At 33.4% G+C, this 22,945-nt stretch overlaps 1 protein-coding gene across 1 annotated transcript; it reads right to left on the minus strand.

The window, feature by feature from the left end:
• Window positions 1-13,820: 13,820 nt before the first annotated feature.
• LOC132253679 (uncharacterized) lies at window positions 13,821-14,546 on the minus strand. Its single transcript, XM_059736588.1, has one exon. It carries the CDS (start codon window positions 14,544-14,546, stop codon window positions 13,821-13,823), a length of 726 nt encoding a protein of 241 aa, XP_059592571.1.
• Between the last annotated feature and the right edge of the window lie 8,399 nt (window positions 14,547-22,945).

Below are 22,945 nucleotides of genomic sequence, written 5' to 3' on the forward strand. Positions count from 1 at the left end.
TTTTAGCCCTAGACAATTATCATTTTCCTCTCTCACTCCCGATTTCCTCCATCGTTTCTGTCTTATCTCTATGCCTTTTTCATTTTCTCTCGATTTTGTCTCTCCTGACCATTTGATTTAAGGCCAAATACATTGCTCTCTCTTCAACATTTCAGCCCTAGACAGTGGTCGTTTTCCTCTCTCCCTCTCGATTCCCTCCATCGTTTCCATCTCATCTCTATGCCTCTTTCATTTTCTCTCAATCTTGTCTCTCTTGACCATTTGATTTAAGGCCAAATACATTGTCGTAATCTCTCTCCCGATTTCAGTTGGTTATCTCTCGTTCCCTCATCGATCCCCACAGGTGTTGCCCTTCATGTCGACCATAGTTGGCTATTTGAGGTTAGTATGTTCTCCAATTTCGTTTTCTTTCGATTTCTTCCATGCCAACCATTTGATTTCAACCCAAAATACATTGCTCTAATCTCTCTCCTGATTTCAGTTCGTCGTGTATTGTTCCCTCATGAATCCCTATCGACATTGCCCTCGGTGCAGACCCTTGTTAGATATTTGAGGTTAGTAAGTTGTCTAAATCTCAGCCTAGATTTGCTTAATCCTATATTTTGTTTAATCCTAGTTGATATGAAGAGAGAGATTCTTGTTTTCTGTTAATCTTTAGTTTACGAAGTCAATTTTGGGTGCTATTTATATTTTTTGCAAGCCTATCCTAAAATGGAAATAGTTCTTATTTATTGTAGTGTTTTTTATGCTGAGATACATAGGTGACTTGTGAATTTTGGGTGCTTGGCTTTTCTTTTTTTACATCGATGGATTTTTCCAACAGTTGAACCAAATTCTGAGGATGGAATGTTTTGAAATTATGCACCATCCCTACATAATTTTTGGATAGTAGTATTCATTTGTACCCTGTTTTATTGGTGATACTCACTAGTCGCCCCCGTTTTGTGTTCCAAGATAAATAGACTTTAGTTGTTATCTACTTTTTATGAGTGGTTATGAATTGTTCTGCTCATGACATAAATTAAAACTATTCATGCGCCTGAATACATTGAGTATCTAAATGGAATTCTATGATGGCACGAAGAAATACAATGTGCCAATATTTTTTTTAAAAAAAAATTATTGACCATGTTACCCTTTAGCATTGTAAACCAAGGTCATGGGATGGGATTCAATCAACATCTGCTCACACTTACCTCAATATGAGCATAAACTTGTGTCTCGTATGAAGAAATAAATAGCTTATATGACTAATCAAAACCAATTTGTAACTGCACAACACACAATAAATTTCACTAGCAAAATTGGCATTTCTTCAATAAAATAAACAAAATAGTGAAAACTGAAACAAACTTCGAACAACTTTTAGAGACTTTCATGTGAATATGAAAATAAATTTCTAATAAAAAAAGAAATCATACACTACTATTTTCCTTAAGGAAATCAATATAAGCATAAACTTGTGTCTCATGTGTTTAAATGAGACATTGAGAAATTGTGTTTTATAAATTATTGTAATTTCTATGAGGCCAACAAAAATAACAAAAATTGGTTTTTGAATAGTTTTTTAATATTTTTTAATGATGAAAAACCTAATTTTATAAATTTTTTCCAAACATCTATTTTAAAATTATTATTATTATTAAAAGTCGTCTATATATATATATATATATATATATATAATATTTTAATATCTTTATTATTTGTAATATAAAAAAGGAATTCTTTACAATTGAAATTACAATATTCAATAAAAGCATCTTCTTGTATGTCCTTTCAAATTTTTTTTCATTAGATAAAAAAAACATATATAATATTCCCATGAAAGATAAATTCCATGAAAAAGGTGATGTCTCAAAAATATCATTTATAATTTTTTTTTCTCCCTCTCAAGATATGAGAATGAAAAAAAAAACAATCATTTTATTGGAGCTGTTATTTAAAATAAAAAATATGAATCTATTTAGAGGTGTGATTTAGAAACAATTTTCTGTTTCTAAAATTAAAAAATAATTTTAAAAAATTCATAATCTTTTTTGGTGATTGTTCTCTATTAACAATTTTAAAAAACAAAGTGAAATAAAGATAATTAAAAAAATAAAAATAAAAGGTATTTTATTGGTTTTTAGAAATAAAAGGAAAGCATAGAAAAAAAAAACTATAAAAAACAAATTAATTGTAAATGATATCTTTCCTCTTTTTCCTTGACAACCTAATGTTGAGATAAAAAAAATTTCAAATATCATATTCTTTTAAATTATACGTGTTCTTTTATGGTTTCGATTGGTCATGTTTTATTTTTTGCTTGTCTTTAAAAAACTCTTTTGAAGCTAAATAACAGAAATTAATTTTTTAGAATTTTATAGATATAAGGGTGTTTGACAAGTTGTCACTTTTCAAAAAATAAAAAATAAAAACTTGTTTAGATAAGTTATTTTTTTTATTTTATTTTTTCAAAAAAATTGTAAATTCAATTTATATAATATTAATTAAATATAATTCAAGTCTTGTTAAAAATCTAAATAGTTTTTTGTAATTACAAAAGAATTAAAAAATAAAAAATAATTAAAATATGAATAGTAATATTATAATAAAATCATACATTATATTTTTATTAAAAAATATAGTAAATATTGTAACAATGAGGATATTAAGGTTGTCGTAAAAGCATAATTGATTTTTTTAAATAAAAATAATAATTTTTAAAATAAATTTAAAAACTAATAAAATTTAACTTTTTAATATATAAATGAGTCAAATTTTTTGTTACATGCACACATTTAGTACTCAATTACAAAAACATATTTTTGAATGTTTTGATTAAATTTTCAATTAATTGTATCAGTTTCTTGAGTTTTAAATTATTTTTAAAAAAAAATTTAAACTTATTAATAAATTCAATACAAAGTGTAGCTTAATTTGAAGTTTATTTCTCTATTGAGAAAATTTATAAAAGGATAATTATTTATATTTATATATATAATAGAGTTATTGTAAACCAATTTTTATCTATAAATTTTTTTATACTAATTAGGTAACTATTTGATATTTAAATTATTTTTAAAAATTACTAAACTCGTTAATAATTTGAACACATTAAAGGTTGCTTAATTTGAAGTTTATTTATCAAATATTTTTTTTTTGAAAAATATAGTATTCAGATCCATTTTTGCTAATAAATTTTTTGTATAAATTGAATCAAGATTTAAGTTTTAAGTTATTTTAAATTGATTTCGAATATATTTGTCTTGTGAAAAATTTGCAAAAATCTAATTATATGCAAAGAGAAAATTATGTAACTGAAAATGAGTTTTAGTCTATGGCTTGCTAATGTTATTGAGTTTCATAACTTTCTAATATTAATAAAATCATATTTTGAATTTGAAATTATTTTTAAAAATTAATAAATTTTATATATCCAATATAGTTTGATTTGGAATTTATATACTCAATGAAAACTTCTAGAAAAGTTAAAAGGAAATTTAAAAAATCGTGTAATTCATAGGAAGATCATATTTGAAGACTTTTTATGTCGTTATTAGGTCATAGAGAGAAAAAGAAAAATATAATCTTCGGTTTTATTTTCTTTTTATGGTCTTCTTTAATTTCTCTATGTTTTCCCTTTGTTTTTAAAAATTAGAGAGAACAACTTTTACTCGTTTTTTAAAATGTTCTCTATTTCACTTTTATATGAAATCAAAATTTATTTAATCTCGATTTTGATGATTGCTCGGAACCCTAGATCTCTCCGTTCCCAAGCCATTGATCGTATAGTTGCATGCGAACTACTCTAGGCCTGTAGATCCTATACAATGAAAGTGAAAAATAAGGGTCTATTTGGTTGTTGTTTTTGAAAATTGTTCTGAAAAATAGTTTTTAAGAACAGTTTTTTGTGTTTTCAAAAAAAAAATTTGTGTTTGGGAATTGAATTCTGAAAAACAGTTTTTGTTCTCAAAAAAAAAAAAAAAAAAAAAAAAACATGTTTGGTTGAGTTAATAAAAAAAGTTTTTTAGAACAAGTAAAATAAAAAAAAAACATATTTAAAGGTTTTTTTTTCTTCAATTAACTTGATATCATAAGTATATAAATAATTTTTAAATTCACATTTTTTTCAAATTAAAAAAATTATTCTCAAATTTATTTACACCAATTATGATTTTTGTTAACTTTTAGCAGATAAATATGAACATGGAATATGATATAGGTAAATAAGGTAAACAAATTAATAAAATAAAAACAATTCAAATATAAATATAATTTTTATACCATTTAAAAATAATTATTGATTTCTTAATGTAATTTAAAATATTATAAGATAAAAAAATTACATGATATAATAAATTAAAAATGATTCAAATTTAAATATAATATATTTACCATACAAATACATGTTCAACATATAATGTATCTTATACAAACCATGTTATTATTTATTAAATATGATATTACATATAAATTACCAAATATTAAATTTGATGTTGCATATAAATTATAAAATTTACAAGTTTTTTTATAATGTATAAATTATCAATTACTAAATATTACTTTGCCAAATATTAAATATGATGCTACATATAAATTACCAAATATTAAATTTGATATTTATTAAATTTGATGTTGCATTATAAATTATAAAATTACAAGTTTACCAAATATGGTTCTCCCTATCCCAACAACCACCGGCAAATCCCCAAACCCAAAGCTCTTCCCCAAATCTCATTCATAGTCAAGGGTTGTCGAAGCTGGAGAAGGAATCTTATGTTCAGTCTAGGTGTCGACAACGATGAGTCACCATCCACTGGCATTGAAGCTCCTGTGGTTCATCAATTGTAGTGAGGTAAGGAAGCCCTCATCCCCTGATCTCTCATCTTAATAGACTTCGAAGGAGGTAACGGTTGGGTTAAATGGGAATACTTCTTCTTCTTCTCTTTTAATCTTCATGGTGAACAAGATTGATGGTTTGAAATTGGGGTTTGAGAATCTCATAATCGGATTCGTCGTACCTGGTATTGGACTTGGCGCATTCAGTGTCGAGGCGGGTAAGACTCGACCGATATTTTGAATCCTGTCACCATTGCTTTCCACCCTATTGCCACGCATTGTCACTCACGGCATCTCCACTTGTGGTCTTGCCCTTCAAAGCATCGCACGGGTGTTGACGCCTTTCACACCCACAACCATTCACTCATGCCAAGACCATCATGGTCAGCCAACATGGCTGCCATCTTCATCCTCCATGACCTTCATTTTGTACTGCTAGAGGAGAAACCACATGTAGGAAAACACAAAAAATAGGAGAAGAAAACATGGAGAACAACTCTTCCTTGAACAGTGAAGAAAACAACTAAAACAACTTTTTTTTTTTGTTCTCTGAAAAAAGGTCTCTTGAGAACACGGAAAACACCAAAAACAAAAATCATCCCCTTTCCCAAACACATTTTCAATGTTTTTTGTTTTCAAGAACATAAAATAGTTCTTGAAAACAACAACCAATCAGACCTTAATATTTTTAACATTCTTGGATCTAGAGAAAAGACATTAAAAAACTTTACCTCTGATTTAGACATTCCCAAATCAATTATGCTTCGTAAAAGAGTCTGAAGGTCTCGTATACCCAAGATTTTCTATCTAATGACTCAAACCACAATGTTGGCACTCCAAAATGTGGACTTTAGAAGGGAGGATTTCTAGGCTCTCTCTTTCTCACTCTCTAGAGGTAGAAGACAATTGTGTCTCAAAATTTAATAGAAACCCTAGCCCCTAAGGGAGTATTTATACGGTTTCCCTAATGGGTTGAAGTGACTTGAGCCTACCAAGGCTTAGATCACTTAATCTAGCCCAAAGTGGGTCATAATTGATTAATTAATTAGACGACGCTATCTAATTAATTAATTAACCCAATCAAGAGAACTTGTTCACTATCCTCTAGGCAACCTTGCATAATTACCAAAACACTCTGATACACAAGAGTGAACCAAGAGTTAATCCAACCCTCATAAATCATGTCATCATAGTATTTGAGCTCAGAGCGGGGACCACTCTCATAAGAGTACTAGCTCCCTCAAAATCCAATTTTGAAGTTGATTTAACATTCCATTGAAGAGAATTAATTGTACTCCAATACCCTATGTAAATGACAATGAGATGATGCTTAGGTTCATGACCTACTATCCACTATATGCAAACTCTCCATGAATTGGTGTCTATAATCTAACAAAGTAGAGTTATCACTTGTCAAGATTATCTCTCCAATCCTTGAGTTATAGATCTCACTTATTATGTGATTAATTGACATACTTTAGCTCTAAGGAGCATATGTCAAGTTTCCACTAAAGGAAATATTATGGTCATAGTCTTCTAGATCACATGTCCTTTAGATCACTTAAGGGAACACACTATCTCAATCCCATGAAATATCATGGTGTTTTTTTTTATTGAGAATACCTATTGTCGCCAATCTCTTTCAACAATAACTCAATTCATAGGGATAGATGATCCTATTAGTGAATCACCCATAGGTCAAAGCCTCCTGTCGACTTTAGCACAAATTCAATATCCTTTCAAGATTGAGAGTCTATGTAGTATAATAGTTTGGTGAATCGTGACAATTGATAGTCATACATCATGATTCACCAAGGTTTTTTCAATATGCATCACAAAGATTGGTCCACTCATCATAGGAAAACCATCCTAATAGCTAAGATAAGCCATCCCTCAAATTATGAGGTAGTACACTATAGTCTAAGATGGATTGCCTAGATCCATGAACTAGTTGTAAACTACTCATCACTTTGCAAGAAACCCATTAATTGGATCTTCTGTATAACTCCTAATGCATCTAAGTCATATAAAATGCAAGTGATGTGGTGCGTGTATGCTCAAATTTCCGATTAATACAAATGAGATAATAAAAAGAAACCAAGAAACATGAATAAATAAATTTATAAATGAATCTCTATCTGTTACATCATGTCATAATTTTTAGGGCTCAATCCCAACAATGATAACAAAATAAGGTTTGAATCTAATGGTTTATCTTAAGTGTGCTTAGGCAAGAAGATTTCAAAAGTGGCAATCACAAAGATAAATTAAGTCAAAGAAAAATCAAGAAGAAGTAAAAGACCTTAAAGAGAAGAGTTTTCAAGAACCATTTGTCTAGGATTTCTTTATAATGTTGTTAGTGCAATAAGATCATACATTTTATCTTCGTTCTTGCATAAAAAATCATTCAAAGTGCTAAATCATTTTAAGTTCTTTTAAAATTGAATTATTTCTCATTTTCAATTAAAACCTTAAATTAAATTCTTTCTAAACTTGCATTAAAGATTTAGCGAAGTTAAATATAGGTTGTTGGAGTTTCCATACCTCAAATTGGTCTAAGAAACTAGTTAAGCCGATTGGGCTCATTAGGTTAAGGCTTATTTTGCATCCCCTTCCTCCTCCCCATGACTAATTTTCTCTATTATACCAAAATACTTAAGCCTAAATATGTAGTAGCTCTAGTCAAGAAAAATCAACGAAAGAGCTACTACGACTTTGTTGTATTCCCAATATCATCCTTAGGAATTGGCTTATGAAATTTGTCAATACCAGGTTAAATAAGTTACTTTTATTTAAATCCTAAAGTAAAAAAAAATATGAGAGTTGATTTTTATGAAATAAAGAAAATTAAATTAATAACAATGCAAATATTGAATTTTAATTCAAATGACTCAAGTATAGGGCTTTCCCACAATCAAACCTTACATATAGAAACCAAAAAGAACAAGAGTTTTTTAAGTATGGCGATCTTAGGGTTTTGGGATCTTTGGTCACTTGTGATTAGTCTGAACTCCATAACTTAGAGTTGTATCCCAAACCTAATTTTTCCTTTTCAAAACTAATTCCTATAACCATCAAGTGAATGACATTAATTACTAGTTCAAGGTTTGACTTTTTAACCCTTTCTACTCCTTATAACTTTGTTTTAGGTCAAATAACGATAAAGAAGACTAAAATTACTAATGTTCAAAAGTTACCGAAAATCATTAGTATCAGGTTACATATTGTCATTCCTAACCAAACTCATTAGGATATGATCAAAAATTGATAAATTGTAACCGAACCATTCATTAATCTCAATATTATAATTATTTACCCATTGTTCCTTTAAGTTTCTAGCCCTTAGATTTTTATGTTTCAATCCCCAAATTAAATTTTTAGCCTCTTATGGAGGGTGATATCACATTCACAATCCATAATAGAGTAAAAATTCATATCTCAAATGAAAATAAACTAAAAACAATGTATTAAATAAAGAATAAATGAAACAAACCAAAGTTGTTGTCTTCTTCCACCACAAATGTCAAAACTCTGGGAAAATAACTCCCAAACCCTAGAACTAAGACAATTTATGTAGTAAATTCAATAACCTAACATGTGGTACACTCCCATTGCCCATTTATTACAAGGAAAAGTAATAAACCTAAAAAAAAAACTCCAAATATTACAAGTTCTAAATAAGTATGATGCATTTTGAATTGGATGGAGGCATTTAAAACTCGTTTTGATGTGTTTCAGACCTCAAACTCGATCACCAGTAGCAAAGTTTGAAATTTGGGTAAGTTCCAAATCAATTTCAAACTCATAAGCGGGAGAGCAAAGTATAACTAAAAATGATGTCTCCAACCAATCTTGATGGCTTGATGTCCATGGCTATATCACAAAAAATACATAGGTAGAACATATAAGTTTGTTGCACCAAACACAACCTTCAAAACCCCAATATCAACATCGAGAAACCCCTTAAATCTTTGACCCTCAGAAATCCATCAGGAATAGCCACAAATCATCAATTAACATAAAACAACTTTATCTCTTCAACATCCATCAAAACCCTTAACTTTCCAATTCTTAATACAAAACCCTAAGAAATCCACCATGGATAATCATAAATCAACCATCAAAACCTTCTTCCAATTATCAATTTAATATCTTAAGAAATCCACGATGTACAATCAAAGAAACCCTCCAAAACCTTAATACTAATATCAATCGATCCCCTACACAATCTTCAATTCTCAGTACCAAACCCTAATAAAGCGACCATGAATAATCAACAAACCCTTAAAAGCTTCAATCCAAAACCCATATTTATCAAAACCTTTAAATCTTCGATTCTCAATTCACAATACCAAATAAATCCATCTTCGATATGAATCAAAACCCTCAAGCAAAAACCCAAAATATAAAGAAAACAACCCCATAAGAAGTTTGAAATTCCACCAACACTAAGAGGTTGTGATCATTGTTGTAGGTATTACAAAATGAAAGATGAAGAAACAAACTTGAAGAAGAAAAAGAAAAAGAAAACAAGAGGAGAAAGCTTAGTAATCGACATTCTTAAGAGAGAACTACACAAAAGTTATTTACGAGCTAGTTCTTATGTTCTTCAGTTCTTCTCTTTGTATTTGTAGGCATTGGGATCCTTGAAATGTCAATAAGCGTGAGATTTGTTTAAAATTTGAATTTATGTTAAATTGGTGCATACTCTGCTCCTAGTTATTGTTATGTAGCACTTGACTTGATCCGTCTGTTGAGTAAATAAAAATAAATAATAAATAATAAATTGGAAAGAAAAATTAAGACTCACTGGAAAAATTAATTTTTTGAGAAATATTTTGTTTTTAAAGTAATAATAATAAACTATGCCAGTGGATTTCTATGAGATTAAGAAAAATAACAAAATTTGGATTTTAAATATTTTTGAATATTTTTAAATTATGAAAAAACCTAATTTTATATATTTTTTTCCAAAAATATAATTAAATATATTATTATATTAAATTGAAATAATTACATTAATCTCAAGGGCATTTTTTTGTTCAATCACATAAAGAAAGACAACTGGTTATGTGGCTTTCAGGTTGGTAAGTGGAGTTAGATAAGCTTCCAGTAGCTAACATGGCATGCCTTCCAAAAAAGTAGCTATTGTTATTTGGTGGGGGTTTTCTTTTTGTTCCAACCTTACCAATCTTACCTTTCATTTTTCTTTTGTGCCAAAATTCATAGGATCTCATTTATGTTGTGCCCCTTCAACTATACTGAAGAGTAAAGATCACTTGAGCACCAAGACTAGAATTTCCATGATTTATTTCTTTATTATTTTTTCTTATTCTACTACCGCCACTAACTGAATTCTAAAAGCAAAAGCTGTAACGGCAGCAGTGTACAAAGGGTCCTCCAAGGTACATTGTACGGACACCAGAACTCGTGAACCAGCTTGACAAGAAGTGTGGGGAAGCCTACTATAAGAACCATGATAGCATTGGCTCTTGAAAGCCTAGGCCTGGTTCACCAGACTAGTTGGAATGAGAAAAATAGAATTGTAGTCTTGTTGGAGAAATTATAGGTATGAAGCTGCAAGTATAATGAAGAAAAAAACTACAAATATGATAGAGAGAAGCTAATAAATTTTATTCCATTTGAGATGAGATATTTATACAAGAAAAATAACAAATTCTTCCTATCTTTCCTGCATATTTATGTAGGTTGTTACACCTGTTTTTGAAATTTAAAACAAACGAAGTCATAACGATCTTGAGCTAATCTTCAACAAAGATTACGTCTTCAAGGCTTGGAATCTAGAATGCCAACAACTAAACACTCCTCCTTGGCATCCGGATGACAAACACCTATCTTATGCTTAAGAGCTTCAAACCTTTCCATTGGTAAAGGCTTTGTGAATATATTTGTGAGTTGATTTTCAGAGGAACAATGAACTAGTAACACTTCATTCGATTGTTGAACTTCTCTAATAAAATGATACTTGATCTTAATATGCTTTGTTTGACCATGAAACATAGGATTTTTCGAAATTGATATTGCAGAAATGTTGTCACACATAATGTTGGTTGCTTCAACTTGCTCTTGCCCCAAGTCTTTCAGTATTTTTCTTAACCATAAAGCTTGATTTACAACTAATGCAGCAGCAATGTATTCCGTCTCTGTTATGGATTGGGTTGTGGCTTCTTGTTTCTTTGAGCTCCAAGTGAAAAAACCTAAGCCTAGAGAGAATAAGTAACCTGAAGTACTTCTTGAATCATCAACACAACCTCCCCAATCGCTGTCAGAGTAGCCTAGCAGTTTCAAATCACCTTCTACAGATTTTGAAAATTGAACTCTAAGAGCAATAGTTCCCTTGATGTACCTTAAAACTCTTTTAGTTGTCGAAAAATGTTTCTCACTTGGTGAGTGCATGAACCTGGAAAGCACATTAACAACAAATAGTATGTTAGATATGCTAGTTGTTAGGTATAAAAGGCTACCAATTAAGCTTCTATATAAGCCTTCATCTATTTTCTCGGAGTCGTCATCCTTGCTTAACTTCTCGCTGGTTGTCATAGGAGTAGACACAAGCTTGTAATCTTGCATTTTAAATTTTTTCAGCATATCCATAGCATACTTCTGTTGGCATATGAAAATTCTTGAACATGATTGCATCACTTCCATTCCCAAAAGTACTTCATGACTCCAAGATCGGTCATTTCAAAGACTTTGTTCATCTCATCCTTGAAGCTTTGAATTAACCTGGGTTGATTTCCTGTTACAAGCATGTCGTCTACATAAAGAGATACTATTAAAAGCTGGACATCATCAGTTTTAACATATAAGGTTGCTTCACTTTGACTTCTAACAAAACCAAGTTTAGTTAGATACTTGTCCATGGTTTCATACCAAGCCCTGGGAGCTTGTTTCAAGCCATACAATGCCTTCCTTAGAAGGTAAACATAGTCCTCTTTGCCTGGAGCCACAACCCCATCCGGTTGCTCTACATGTATCTCTTCATCAACAAATCCATTTAAGAAGGCAGATTTAACATCTAACTGATGAATATGCCAAGAATTTTGAGCAGCAAGTACAAAAAGTAGCTGGATAGTGTCATACCTTGCCCCAGGAGCAAAAGTCTCCTGATAATAAACACCATACTATTGAGCATATCCCTTCACCACTAGCCTAGATTTGTGATTGCATATCGAACCATCAGGATTGAGTTTTGTTTTGAAAACCCATTTCACTCCGATCACCTTGTGATTTTTGGGTCTCTCCACAAGCTACCAGGTTTCATTCTTGTTAATCATCTTCATTTATTCTTTCATTGCTCTCATCTATGCTTCAGAATCTTTGGCTTCTACATAACTTGTTGGTTCAGTTATTGCTAAACTGCACCTTTGATAGATGTCCTCCAAGCTTCTTGTGTCCCTCATTGGAAAATCATTTATGGATTTAGAAGTTTGAAAATCTTCATGATTATCAAAGTCGACATCAGATTGCGCATCTTTTTTATTTTGCCAATCCCAAGTTGTCATTTCATCAACTTTTACATTCCTGCTCAAGACAACTTTGTTAGTATGCAAACAGAATATTCTATACCCCTTAGTTGATGTCCCATAGCCAATGAGAATGCATTTTTGAGCTCTACTGTCCAGTTTGCTTCTTTTAGGTTCTAGTGCATGATAATAGCATATGCTTCCAAATATTTTAAGATGATTAATAGAGGGCTTGACACCATACCATGTTTCATATGGTTTTTTGTTCTTCAAGGATTTTGTAGGCAATCTATTCAGCAAATATACATAGGTGTTAACTGCTTCTACCCAAAAATTACTTGGCATTTTTTTTCTCAAATAGAAGACACATGGCCATCTCCATTATGGTTTGATTCTTCCTCTCCGAGACACCATTTTGCTGTGGAGTGTATGGAGATGTTAGTTGACATTTGATGCCTGCAGTGCTACAAAACTCAACAAATTGACTGGAGGTATATTCCATACCATTGTCAAACCTTAAGATTTTAATGCTCAAGTTGCTTTGATTTTCTACAAAGGCTTTGAATTGTTTGAAAACAGAGAAAACTTCATTCTTTAGTTTGATAAAATATACTCAACACATTCTGGTATAGTCATCTATAAAGAGAATGAAGTATTTGTTACCACTCAAAGAAGTTGTTTTCATGGGCCCACAAACATCGGTGTGTATGAGTTGAAGCTTTTCTATGGCTCTCCATTCTTGATTGTTTTTTAAAGGCAACCTTGCTTGTTTTCCTTGTTGACAAATCTCACATATTTGAGCTTCATCAGATACGTTTGGCATGTCTTCCACCAACTCAAGTTTTTTTAGCTCTACTAAGCTCCTTTGGTTATAGCGTCCAAACCGTTTATGCCATAGGTCTGAAACACTTTGAGCAACTCCAACATATGCATATTCAGCAGCATTCTCCCAATTGATGGCAAAACTCTTGTTTTTCATCTTCATACAAAGCAATTTCTCTCCATAGGAATCAAAGATGATGCATTAGTTGTCTTTGAATTGTAGGGAATATTTCTTTTCAAGCATTTGACCTACACTCAATAGATTTTGACTAATATCAGGTACAAATAACACATCAGAGATGAGCTTGATACCTGAATTTGTTTTGACAGCAACCGTGCCTCTTCCCTTGACATCCACGTATCCACTATTGCCAACTTTCACCGTAGAGTTGTAGGTTTTGTCAAGGTCCTTGAATATTGTAGCATTGTGATATCAATGAGCCAAACATTATAAGAGTCTTGACTTGAGAAACATGATGCTACAAAAAGTTTCTCCTCCTGTGAATCTGCATTAGCAACTTGTGCTTGCTAAGACTGAGGACCTTTATTTTTATATTCGCAGACTTTGGTAACATGCCCAAGCTGTTTGCAGTTGCCGCACATTGTGTTTAGCCTCCACCAACAGTATTTCTCTAGATGCGTAGTCTTCTTGCAATGTGAGCAGGTTGGATATTTCTTCTATTGGGGCTTTTATTTGCTGCTCTTTTCTCTGCTTTTACTTTTCTTCTTACTGAACTGGTTTTTGTCTTTATTAGATTGTAGGGTCTGCATTTGAAAAACACCTTCTGTGACGTTCTCTTGCCTCAAAGCTCTTTTTTGCTCTTGTGCTTGGAGTGCGTTCATCATTTCAACAAGTGAAATTTGTGAAAGGTCCCTAGATTCTTCAAGAGATGAAATCTTGGACTCAAACCTCTCAAGAAGTGTCACAAGAACCTTCTCCACGATCCTTGCATCAGGAAATTCTTCACCAAGCGACCTGATTTTGTTAACAATCAAAGCAATTCTGTCAGAATACTTGGTGATAGTTTCATCCTCTTGCATGGTTAGAGACTTGAAGTCCCTTTTCAAATTCAGCACTTGCATTTGTTTGGTTCTATCACTTCGTTGATAGTCCAATTTAAGCTTGTCCCAGTCTTCTTTGGTTGTCCTACAATTCATAATTCTATGAAATACTGAGTCAACAATTGAATTTTGGATTAAAGTCTTAGCTTTAATCTTTTTGGTCTTTTCATTAGTATGAGCTCTGATTTGTGCTAAGGTAGGATTCGCCGGAAGTGGAGCTATTGGTTTGTCTCCAACTACAACTTCCCAAAGATCAAATGCTTCCAGGTATGTTTGCATCTTTACGGACCAAATTTGATAGTTTTCTCCCGCAAAGATTTGAGGAGCTAACAAAGAGATGTTGCTGGTTGCCATTTTCTAGTGTGGCTTCAAATGGGTTATGAAGTGAACTTTCTTGGTTTTCTCTCAAAACACAGGTCCTGTAAGACCAACTGTGGCTCTGATACCACTTGTTGGAGAAATTACAGGTATGAAGCTGCAAGTATAATGAAGAAAAAAACTATAGATATGATAGAGAGAAGCTGATAAATTTTATTCCATTTGAGATGAGATATTTATACAAGACAAATAACAAATTCATCCTATCTTTCCTGCATATTTATTTAGGCTATTACACCTGTTTTTGAAATTTAAGACAAACAAAGTCATAACAAACTTGAGCTAATCTTCAGCAAAGACTAAGTCTTCAAGGCTTGGAATCTGGAATGCCAACCACTGACCAAGTCTGTTGTCCTCAGTTGGGTTCCTCAGAATGTGTTATGGAGCTTGTAAGAATGGCTCAACCATTCATTAGTGTGATTTTGAATGTTGGGATGTGCTCATTAGAGTGATTAATCATAATGCAATGCAGCATACATGGATGCAGCATCTTAAAGGGTTTGGTTCATTACAAGAGTAGAAATAACATAATGCATAGAAAGAAGAAAAAGAAAAGGTAATTAGAATGGCAACCCCCTCAAAAATAAAAGAAGACAGACACGTTTTGGAGTCAGAGATGCAAAGGCAGCATGAGATAGAGGTGTTTGAAAAGAAAAGTGATATATAAATGCAGAAGAGAATCAATTAGGCGTGGGCGGCAGGATTCAAACCTGAGCGGGCAGAGCCCACATGATGTCTAGTCATGCCCGATAACCACTCTGGCACGCCCATGTGTGGCTCTTATTGTAACATAATGTGCCTATGCTGTGTTAGGTTATATATGTAAAAACAACTTTTTTGTTTTTGTTTTGAGTGGTTGTCATGCTTCCACGTGGAGAGATTTACACAGGTTAAATCTCTTTGCATCTAGTTTAAATTCTAGACTGTACAACAAAAAGTGAAGAACCGAGAATACAAAGTGAAAAGAAACAGGGTCCTCTGTTTTTTTGGGACTGTCTTAACTCCTCTGTTCCAGGTCTGTTACAAGGTGTCACTCTTCCATTTTTTCTTTCTATAGCCTTTCTTTGTTTCAGGCTTAAACTGCAACCAACATAATTGGTATCAGAGCAACCCATTTCACAAATCCACCTCTCAATCTAATCTTCGATCCACCTTGCTGTTTCCAATCTGATCTAATCCACTTCTTCTTTTCAAGCCCTTTTATCTCTTAAAACATGCCTCTTGTGTATGGAATTTTAAGAAATTTCCTCTGTTTTGGAAAGAGTGGATACTAGGGTTTCTTTTAATCTGAAGACCAAAATCCGAACCTACAATGCAGCTGAATTGGTGATGTTGCTGTGCAATCAAATTCTGTAGCTAGAAACCCTCAATCTTGAAGCAGACGGACCAAGGACTTGAAGGGTAGATCAATGGCCAGCACAAGTGTTACAAGTATGAGTTCTCAACCTTCTTCTATTCCATTATTTGAAGGAGAAAATTATAACTTTTGGTGCGTAAAAATGAAAACTTTATTTATGTCTCAAGATGTTTGGGATTTGGTTGAAAATGGTTTTGATGAACCTGACAATGTGATCACACTAACTCCAATTGAAAAAGATCAGTTGAAAGAATTGAAAAAAATGGATGCAAAAGCTCTCTTATTTATTCAACAAGGTGTTGGTAATAACATCTTTCCAAGAATTATGAGAGCTTCAAAAGCTAAAGAAGCATGGGACATCCTTCAATAGGAGTTCCAAGAAGACAAAAGAACCCGGTCAGTAAAGCTTCAAGCTTTAAGAAGAGAGCTGGAAAACATGAAAATGAAGGAGAATGAAACTCTAAATGAGTTTTCTTCCAAATTTATGGAGTTAGTAAATCAGATGAAGTCATATGGTGAAGAAATTAGTGATAAAAGAATTGTTGAGAAACTGTTGATCAGTCTACCTAACAAATTTGACCCAATTGTGGCTGTGATTGAAGAAACAAAAGATTTCTCACTACTCTGTGTACAAGAGCTATTTGGGTCTTTAAAAGCTTATGAACAAAGATTGTTGAGGCATTCTGAAAAATCAGTAGAAAGTGCATTCCAATAAAAAATAAGCCTTAACTCCAGAAATGTTGAAAGGAAACCTATAAGCAATGAAAATAGAAGTGATTCATCTAGAGGTGGCAGAACTGGACGAGGAAGAGCAAGAGGAAGAGATGGAAGAGGTAGAGGAAGATTCAACTATGGAAGAAAGTTTACTAACGAGGAAGGCTCATCATTCTCAAAGTGTAATATTTGTAAAAGAAGTAGTCATGTTGAAAAAGATTGTTGGTTCAAAGGGAAGCCTCAATGCTTCAATTGTAAAAAATTTAGGCATGTCCAAAAAGATTGCAGATTTAAGAACAAGCAACAAGCAAGCTGTGCTGAGGAGAAAGAGGCTGATGAAAACATGTTTTATGCTTGTCAAAGTGCTGCTGAGCAAAAGAATAATGTGTGGTTCCTTGACAGTGGCTGCACAAACCACATGACTGGTAACAAAAATATTTTCCTTAACATGGATACAACCATCAACTCACAAGTCAAAATGGGTAATGGTGATTTAGTGAATGTTAAAGGGAAAGACACAATTGGCATCCAAACTAAAGTGGGAACCAAGTACATTAGAGATGTTCTTTTTGTACCAGCCTTGGAGCAAAATTTGTTGAGTGTGGGACAGCTAGTAGAGCATGGGTATAAACTTCACTTTGAAAATAATGAGTGCACCATTTATGATAAGGAGCGGAGAAGAAATTTAGTGAAGAAGATAAAGATGGAGAAAAATAGAAGCTTTCCAATTGTCTTCAAATATGCTGAAAATGTGGTTTTGAGAATGGAAGATGTTGAAGAAGCTTGGTTGTGGCATAGAAGATTTGGGCATTTGAACTTCAATAGCTTGAAAATGCTTTGTCAAAGGAAGATGGTACAAGGATTGCCAAACACCATTGAAGAAAAGAATGAAGTATGTGACGGTTGTGCTCTTGGGAAGCATCATAGACAATCATTTCCAAAAGGAGTCGCTTGGAGAGCAAAGAAGGTATTGGAGTTAATTCACACTGATATATGTGGGCCTATGTCTACACCTTCTCAAGGCAACAACAAGTACTTTGTTTTGTTTATTGACGATTTTACAAGAATGACTTGGGTGTTCTTCATGAAGCAAAAATCAGAAGTGTTCTCTATCTTCAAAAAATTCAAGAGTTTTGTTGAAAAGCAAAGTGGTTGCTACATAAAGACCTTGAGAAGTGACAGAGGAATGGAATATACTTCAAGCCAATTTGGTAATTTTTGTGAAGATGAAGGGGTTGAGAGACAGCTTACTGTTGCATATACTCCTCAACAACGTGGAGTAGTTGAAAGGAAGAATCAAACGGTTATGGAAATGGCCAAAGCTATGTTATATGAGAAGGGTTTGTCTAAAATTTTTTGGGCTAAAGCAATTAACACTGCTGTGTATCTTTTGAATAGATGCCCAACAAAAGCATTATTGAACAAAACTCCGATTGAAGCATGGAGTGGAAGAAAACCATCTGTTAGACACTTCAAAGTGTTTGGGTGCTTATGTTATTCACAAGTTCCAAAGGAAAGAAGGAGCAAGCTGGATGAAACATGTGAAAAGTGCATCTTCATGGGTTATAGTTCACAGTCAAAGGGTTATAGGCTGTATAATTTGAAAACCAATAAGCTGATCATAAGTAGAGATGTTATTTTTGATGAAAAAGCTACTTGGAATTGGGAAGAAGGTAAAATTCTGAAGAAAACAATTCTTGTTGATGAACTTCAAACAAAAGCACCAGTTGAAACTGGAAATGGCAGCACTTCAACTTCATCACCTCAAGAATCCCCAAGATCAGTTCCATTATCTCCCTCAATTGAGTCTCCAACTTCAAGCTCATCATCACCATCCTCAACTCCAAGAAAAATGAGAAGTTTGACTGATGTTTATGAGAGATGCAATTTGTGCATTGTTGAACCTCAAAGTTTCGAAGAGGCAACAAAAGATGAAGATTGGAGGAAAGCAATGGAAAAATAAATTGATGTCATTGAGCAAAATGAAACATGGCAGCTGGTTGAAAAGCCAAAAGACAAAGAAATCATTGGGGTGAAATGGATTTTTAGGGTGAAATATCATTCTGATGGTAGAGTTCAAAGGCTTAAAGCTAGATTGGTTGCAAAAGGCTATTCACAACAGTCGGGTGTTGATTTCCATGAGACCTTTGCTCCAGTTGCTCGCCTTGATACTATTAGAACTATTATTGCAGTGGCTGCTCAAAAAGGTTGGTTGTTGTACCAACTTGACATAAAATCTGCATTTTTGAATGGAAAGCTGGAAGAAGAGATCTATGTTGAACAACCTCAAGGCTTTGTTGTTGATGGAGAAGAAAACAAAGTTTACAAGTTAAAGAAAGCCTTATATGGTTTGAAACAAGCTCCCCGTGCCTGGTACACTCAAATTGACAACTACTTCATTGAAAATGGTTTCATTAGAAGCAAAAGTGAGCCTACCCTCTATGTGAAGAGCAAAGATAATTCCCAAATCCTTATTGTTTCTATTTATGTTGATGATTTGATTTTTACTGGAAATGATGAGAAGATGGTTGAAAAATTTAGAAATGAAATGATGAAAAAATATGAAATGAGTGATATGGGATTGTTGCATTATTTTTTGGGAATTGAAGTCTATCAAGAAGAAGATGGTGTGTTTATTTGTCAAAAGAGGTATGTTGAACATATCCTCAAAAAGTTTGGCATGGCTGGTTGTAATCCTGTATCTACTCCTTTAGTTGTGAATGAAAAGTTGAGGAAAGAAGATGGAGGGAAGATGGTTGATGAAACTCACTTTAGAAGTCTTGTTGGAAATCTGTTGTATCTCACTGCAACTAGACCTAACATCATGTTTGCAGCAAGCTTGCTGTCAAGATTCATGCATTATCCTAGTCATTTACATCTTGGAGCAGCAAAAAGAGTCTTGAGATATTTGCAAGGCACGGTTGAACTTGGAATAAAATATTTCAGGAACATTGAAGTGAAGCTAATTGGCCATTGTGATAGTGATTGGGGTGGCTGTATTGATGACATGAAAAGCACATCAGGCTATGCATTCTCCCTTGGTTCAGGTGTTATATCTTGGGTCTCAAAAAAGCAAGGCTCAGTGGCTCAATCATCTGCTGAAGCAGAGTATATTTCAGCTTCACTGGCAACTTCTCAAGGCATATGGTTGAGAAGAATTTTAGAAGACATCAAGGAGAAGATGAAGCAACATATCTACTTTGTGACAACAAATCTGCTATAGCCATTGCAAAAAACTATGTTTTTCATAGTAGGACTAGGCATATTGCAGTGAAGTATCATTTTATTAAAGAAGCTATTTCAGATGGTGAGGTTCAATTGATGTACTGTAAATCAGAGGAGCAGGTTGCTGATATCTTCACTAAAGCATTGCCTTTGGAGAAGCTTGTTCACTTCCGAAAGCTTTTGGGTGTAGAGGAACATCACATTAAGGGGGAGAATGTAACATAATGTGCCTATGCTGTGTTAGGTTATATATGTAAAAACAACTTTTTTGTTTTTGTTTTGAGTGGTTGTCATGCTTCCACGTGGAGAGATTTACACAGGTTAAATCTCTTTGCATCTAGTTTAAATTCTGGACTGTACAACAAAAAGTGAAAAACCGAGAATACAAAGTGAAAAGAAACAGGGTCCTCTGTTTTTTTGGGACTGTCTTAACTCCTCTGTTCCAGGTCTGTTACAAGGTGTCACTCTTCCATTTTTTCTTTCTATAGCCTTTCTCTGTTTCAGGCTGAAACTGCAGCCAACACTTATCTGCTCACCTTCTTCATGTTTATTAAAGAGTCCAAGATATATATAGTAACACACAGCAGTGACGTATCTTGCTATATTAGGAAACTTCTTCAGGAAAATTATTTGCTCTTGTTGGAAAGCGGTTCTTACAGCAGCTAAGAATTTGAATCTAGTTGGGGAAAGAAATATGATATATTCACCTGATGCAGAAAGTTTGGCATTCAAAATTGTGCACAGGCTAAATAGAAACGATTTTATTTTGGCGAAGGGTAGTGAAGCAATGCAAATGGAGAAAGTTGTAGATGCAATAAAGGCCATGAATATAGGATTTCCACATGAATAGTAAGGGGATAAGAATCAAGTCAATTTAAGTATTAACTCTTTCTCTCGCTATGTGTGTATATAGTGTATATATGTATGCAACTTCAACTCAATATATTGACGACAAAACTTTTCTTCGCACAAAACACAGCTATCACATAAGACGACCAACGGGAAACCTCAGTTGTTACATCAAAGCTACTATACTATGTTTTATAAAGTGTGAGTTACATCTCTCATTTTTAGATTGGTTTCACTGATGTCGCCTATTCACTTATCCAATTATTCTTCTGCTTTTCTAACGTTTGGGTTATTGTAATGGCAACAAAATGCTTTTTCTAACAACATTTACATGGAAAGGTGGATTTATGGGCTTTATTGAACCTGTTGATTGTATTCAACTGCAGAGCTAGAAATTTTGAGTAACCATATCAATCTTGGGAGTAGTTCAGAAGATTGTCATACACAAGCTATGTTGCAACAAAAGAAAAGCTTGGCAAGACAAGTGGTCTTGCATAGATGCTTAAAGGGTTCAGCTGTTGGAAAGTTCAACATTCTACGTTCGTCCCATCACCAACCTCTGTGTGTCATATCACAAAGACAAGAGGCTCTAAACTCCCAACCCCTCCACTTGACCTTCCCAAAAGTCCTCTTACTGACTCCTTTTCAACTGTACCTCCTAGGAACTCTACCCACTACCACTTGCTCCTATTGTGCCATGTTTCCACTCAGCCAAATCATCTTCCCTTTTCGTGTGCTTTTCTCCCTATTTGCCTTTCATAACATACCTTTTTCTCCGGGATGAATCTCTCTTTAACGCCAAGCAGCAATTTCCTCTGACATGAAAACCACCAATATCGAAATAGCTAAAGAAGTGATTAACATGAGGGTGAGGCAATAGCATACGAACTCAAGACACTTGCATATTGGGGCATGCAATCAATTATTGGTTTCCTGCTCAGTTGGATGTTCCAAGGGTCAATTTGGAGTAGGGCTATATGCAAACCAAGATATTTCAATTATCATGAGATGCTTAACTGAAACTTTCCTTTGGTCATGGTTGTGATATGGCAGTTTGAAAGAACTAATCACTTCCTCCACTTGATGTCAGAATTTCCCTTTTACATTTTGATTTTATAAGAAATTTGCATGAAAATACCCCCAGCTTTTTCTAATCACAAGGAGATTCAGATTTGTCTCTCGGGACAAGTCCCATTGTCTCTAGGAAGCATCAAACAGTGCCAGATTCTCAACTGCAATGCAAGTTCATTACGTCAAACAATCCAAGATTGATTAGTCAAGCCTTTCAGTCTCAATAATATGAGTTCATTTTCTCCCTTTTGGGTAGGGATATTGATGTTGATTGTTATGACCACTGGCAAACAAAAACATTAATAGCAATCTCAAGCAATTTCATCTCCCTTCGAAATTGGACTAGGGAAAATCAAATAGCAATTCCAATGTCGTAATTGGATATTGAACTACAAGGTCAATCTTGTCACTTGATTACAAATGTGCCAGTTGTCCCATGAAACAGAAATTGGAGGACATGTCCTTTCTTGGGATTCAAAGTATTGACAACAACTCCAGGTTCATCTACTGGGGGTAGTGCACAAGCCAATTGATTAATCATGAGAATGTTTAATTGACATTTCTCTTTGTAATACTTAAAACATGACTTGCCTGACCAGTATCGGTTGTTTTGTGTCAATCAGGCTGCGCTGATTATTGCTACTAGTCTATATAGAGACAGGGGAAACATGTTGTATTGTCATCTGAATAGAGATTCAATCTGTTTTCATTGAGATGATGAACATGCATACAAGCCATCAGTCTGTTATTGTTCCACGAAGTCCTCTATTGATACCAGTTCAGGGCATTCAAGATATTCACATGGGTGCTTGAGTGGAGGAGTATTAAGCTGGTATGGCACATTGAGTTAGGACTTGACAGAAGAATGTCGTTAGCTTAAGACCAATGAATTGTATTTCAATTATGATTGTGGGAACTTTGCAATTGGTGAAACTGGTGGTGAAAAAGAAAGTTGCTCTTGTCCAACATGTTAATGTGTGAATTTATTTTGTTTTCCTCTTATGTTACATTTGATTATATCTCAAGGCACTTGAATATCATAGTGTGTTGTGCGTGTTCCTCTGTAAGTTATGGAAAGCCTTGTCTGCAATTGGTGTTATAAACTTATAATGAATGTTATATATTTCTATGCGTCCATTCTCAGGCCTACGGATTGAAA

The sequence above is a fragment of the Vitis vinifera genome, chromosome 4 (assembly GCF_030704535.1).
Source record: "Vitis vinifera cultivar Pinot Noir 40024 chromosome 4, ASM3070453v1".
Classification (NCBI taxonomy): Eukaryota; Viridiplantae; Streptophyta; class Magnoliopsida; order Vitales; family Vitaceae; genus Vitis; species Vitis vinifera.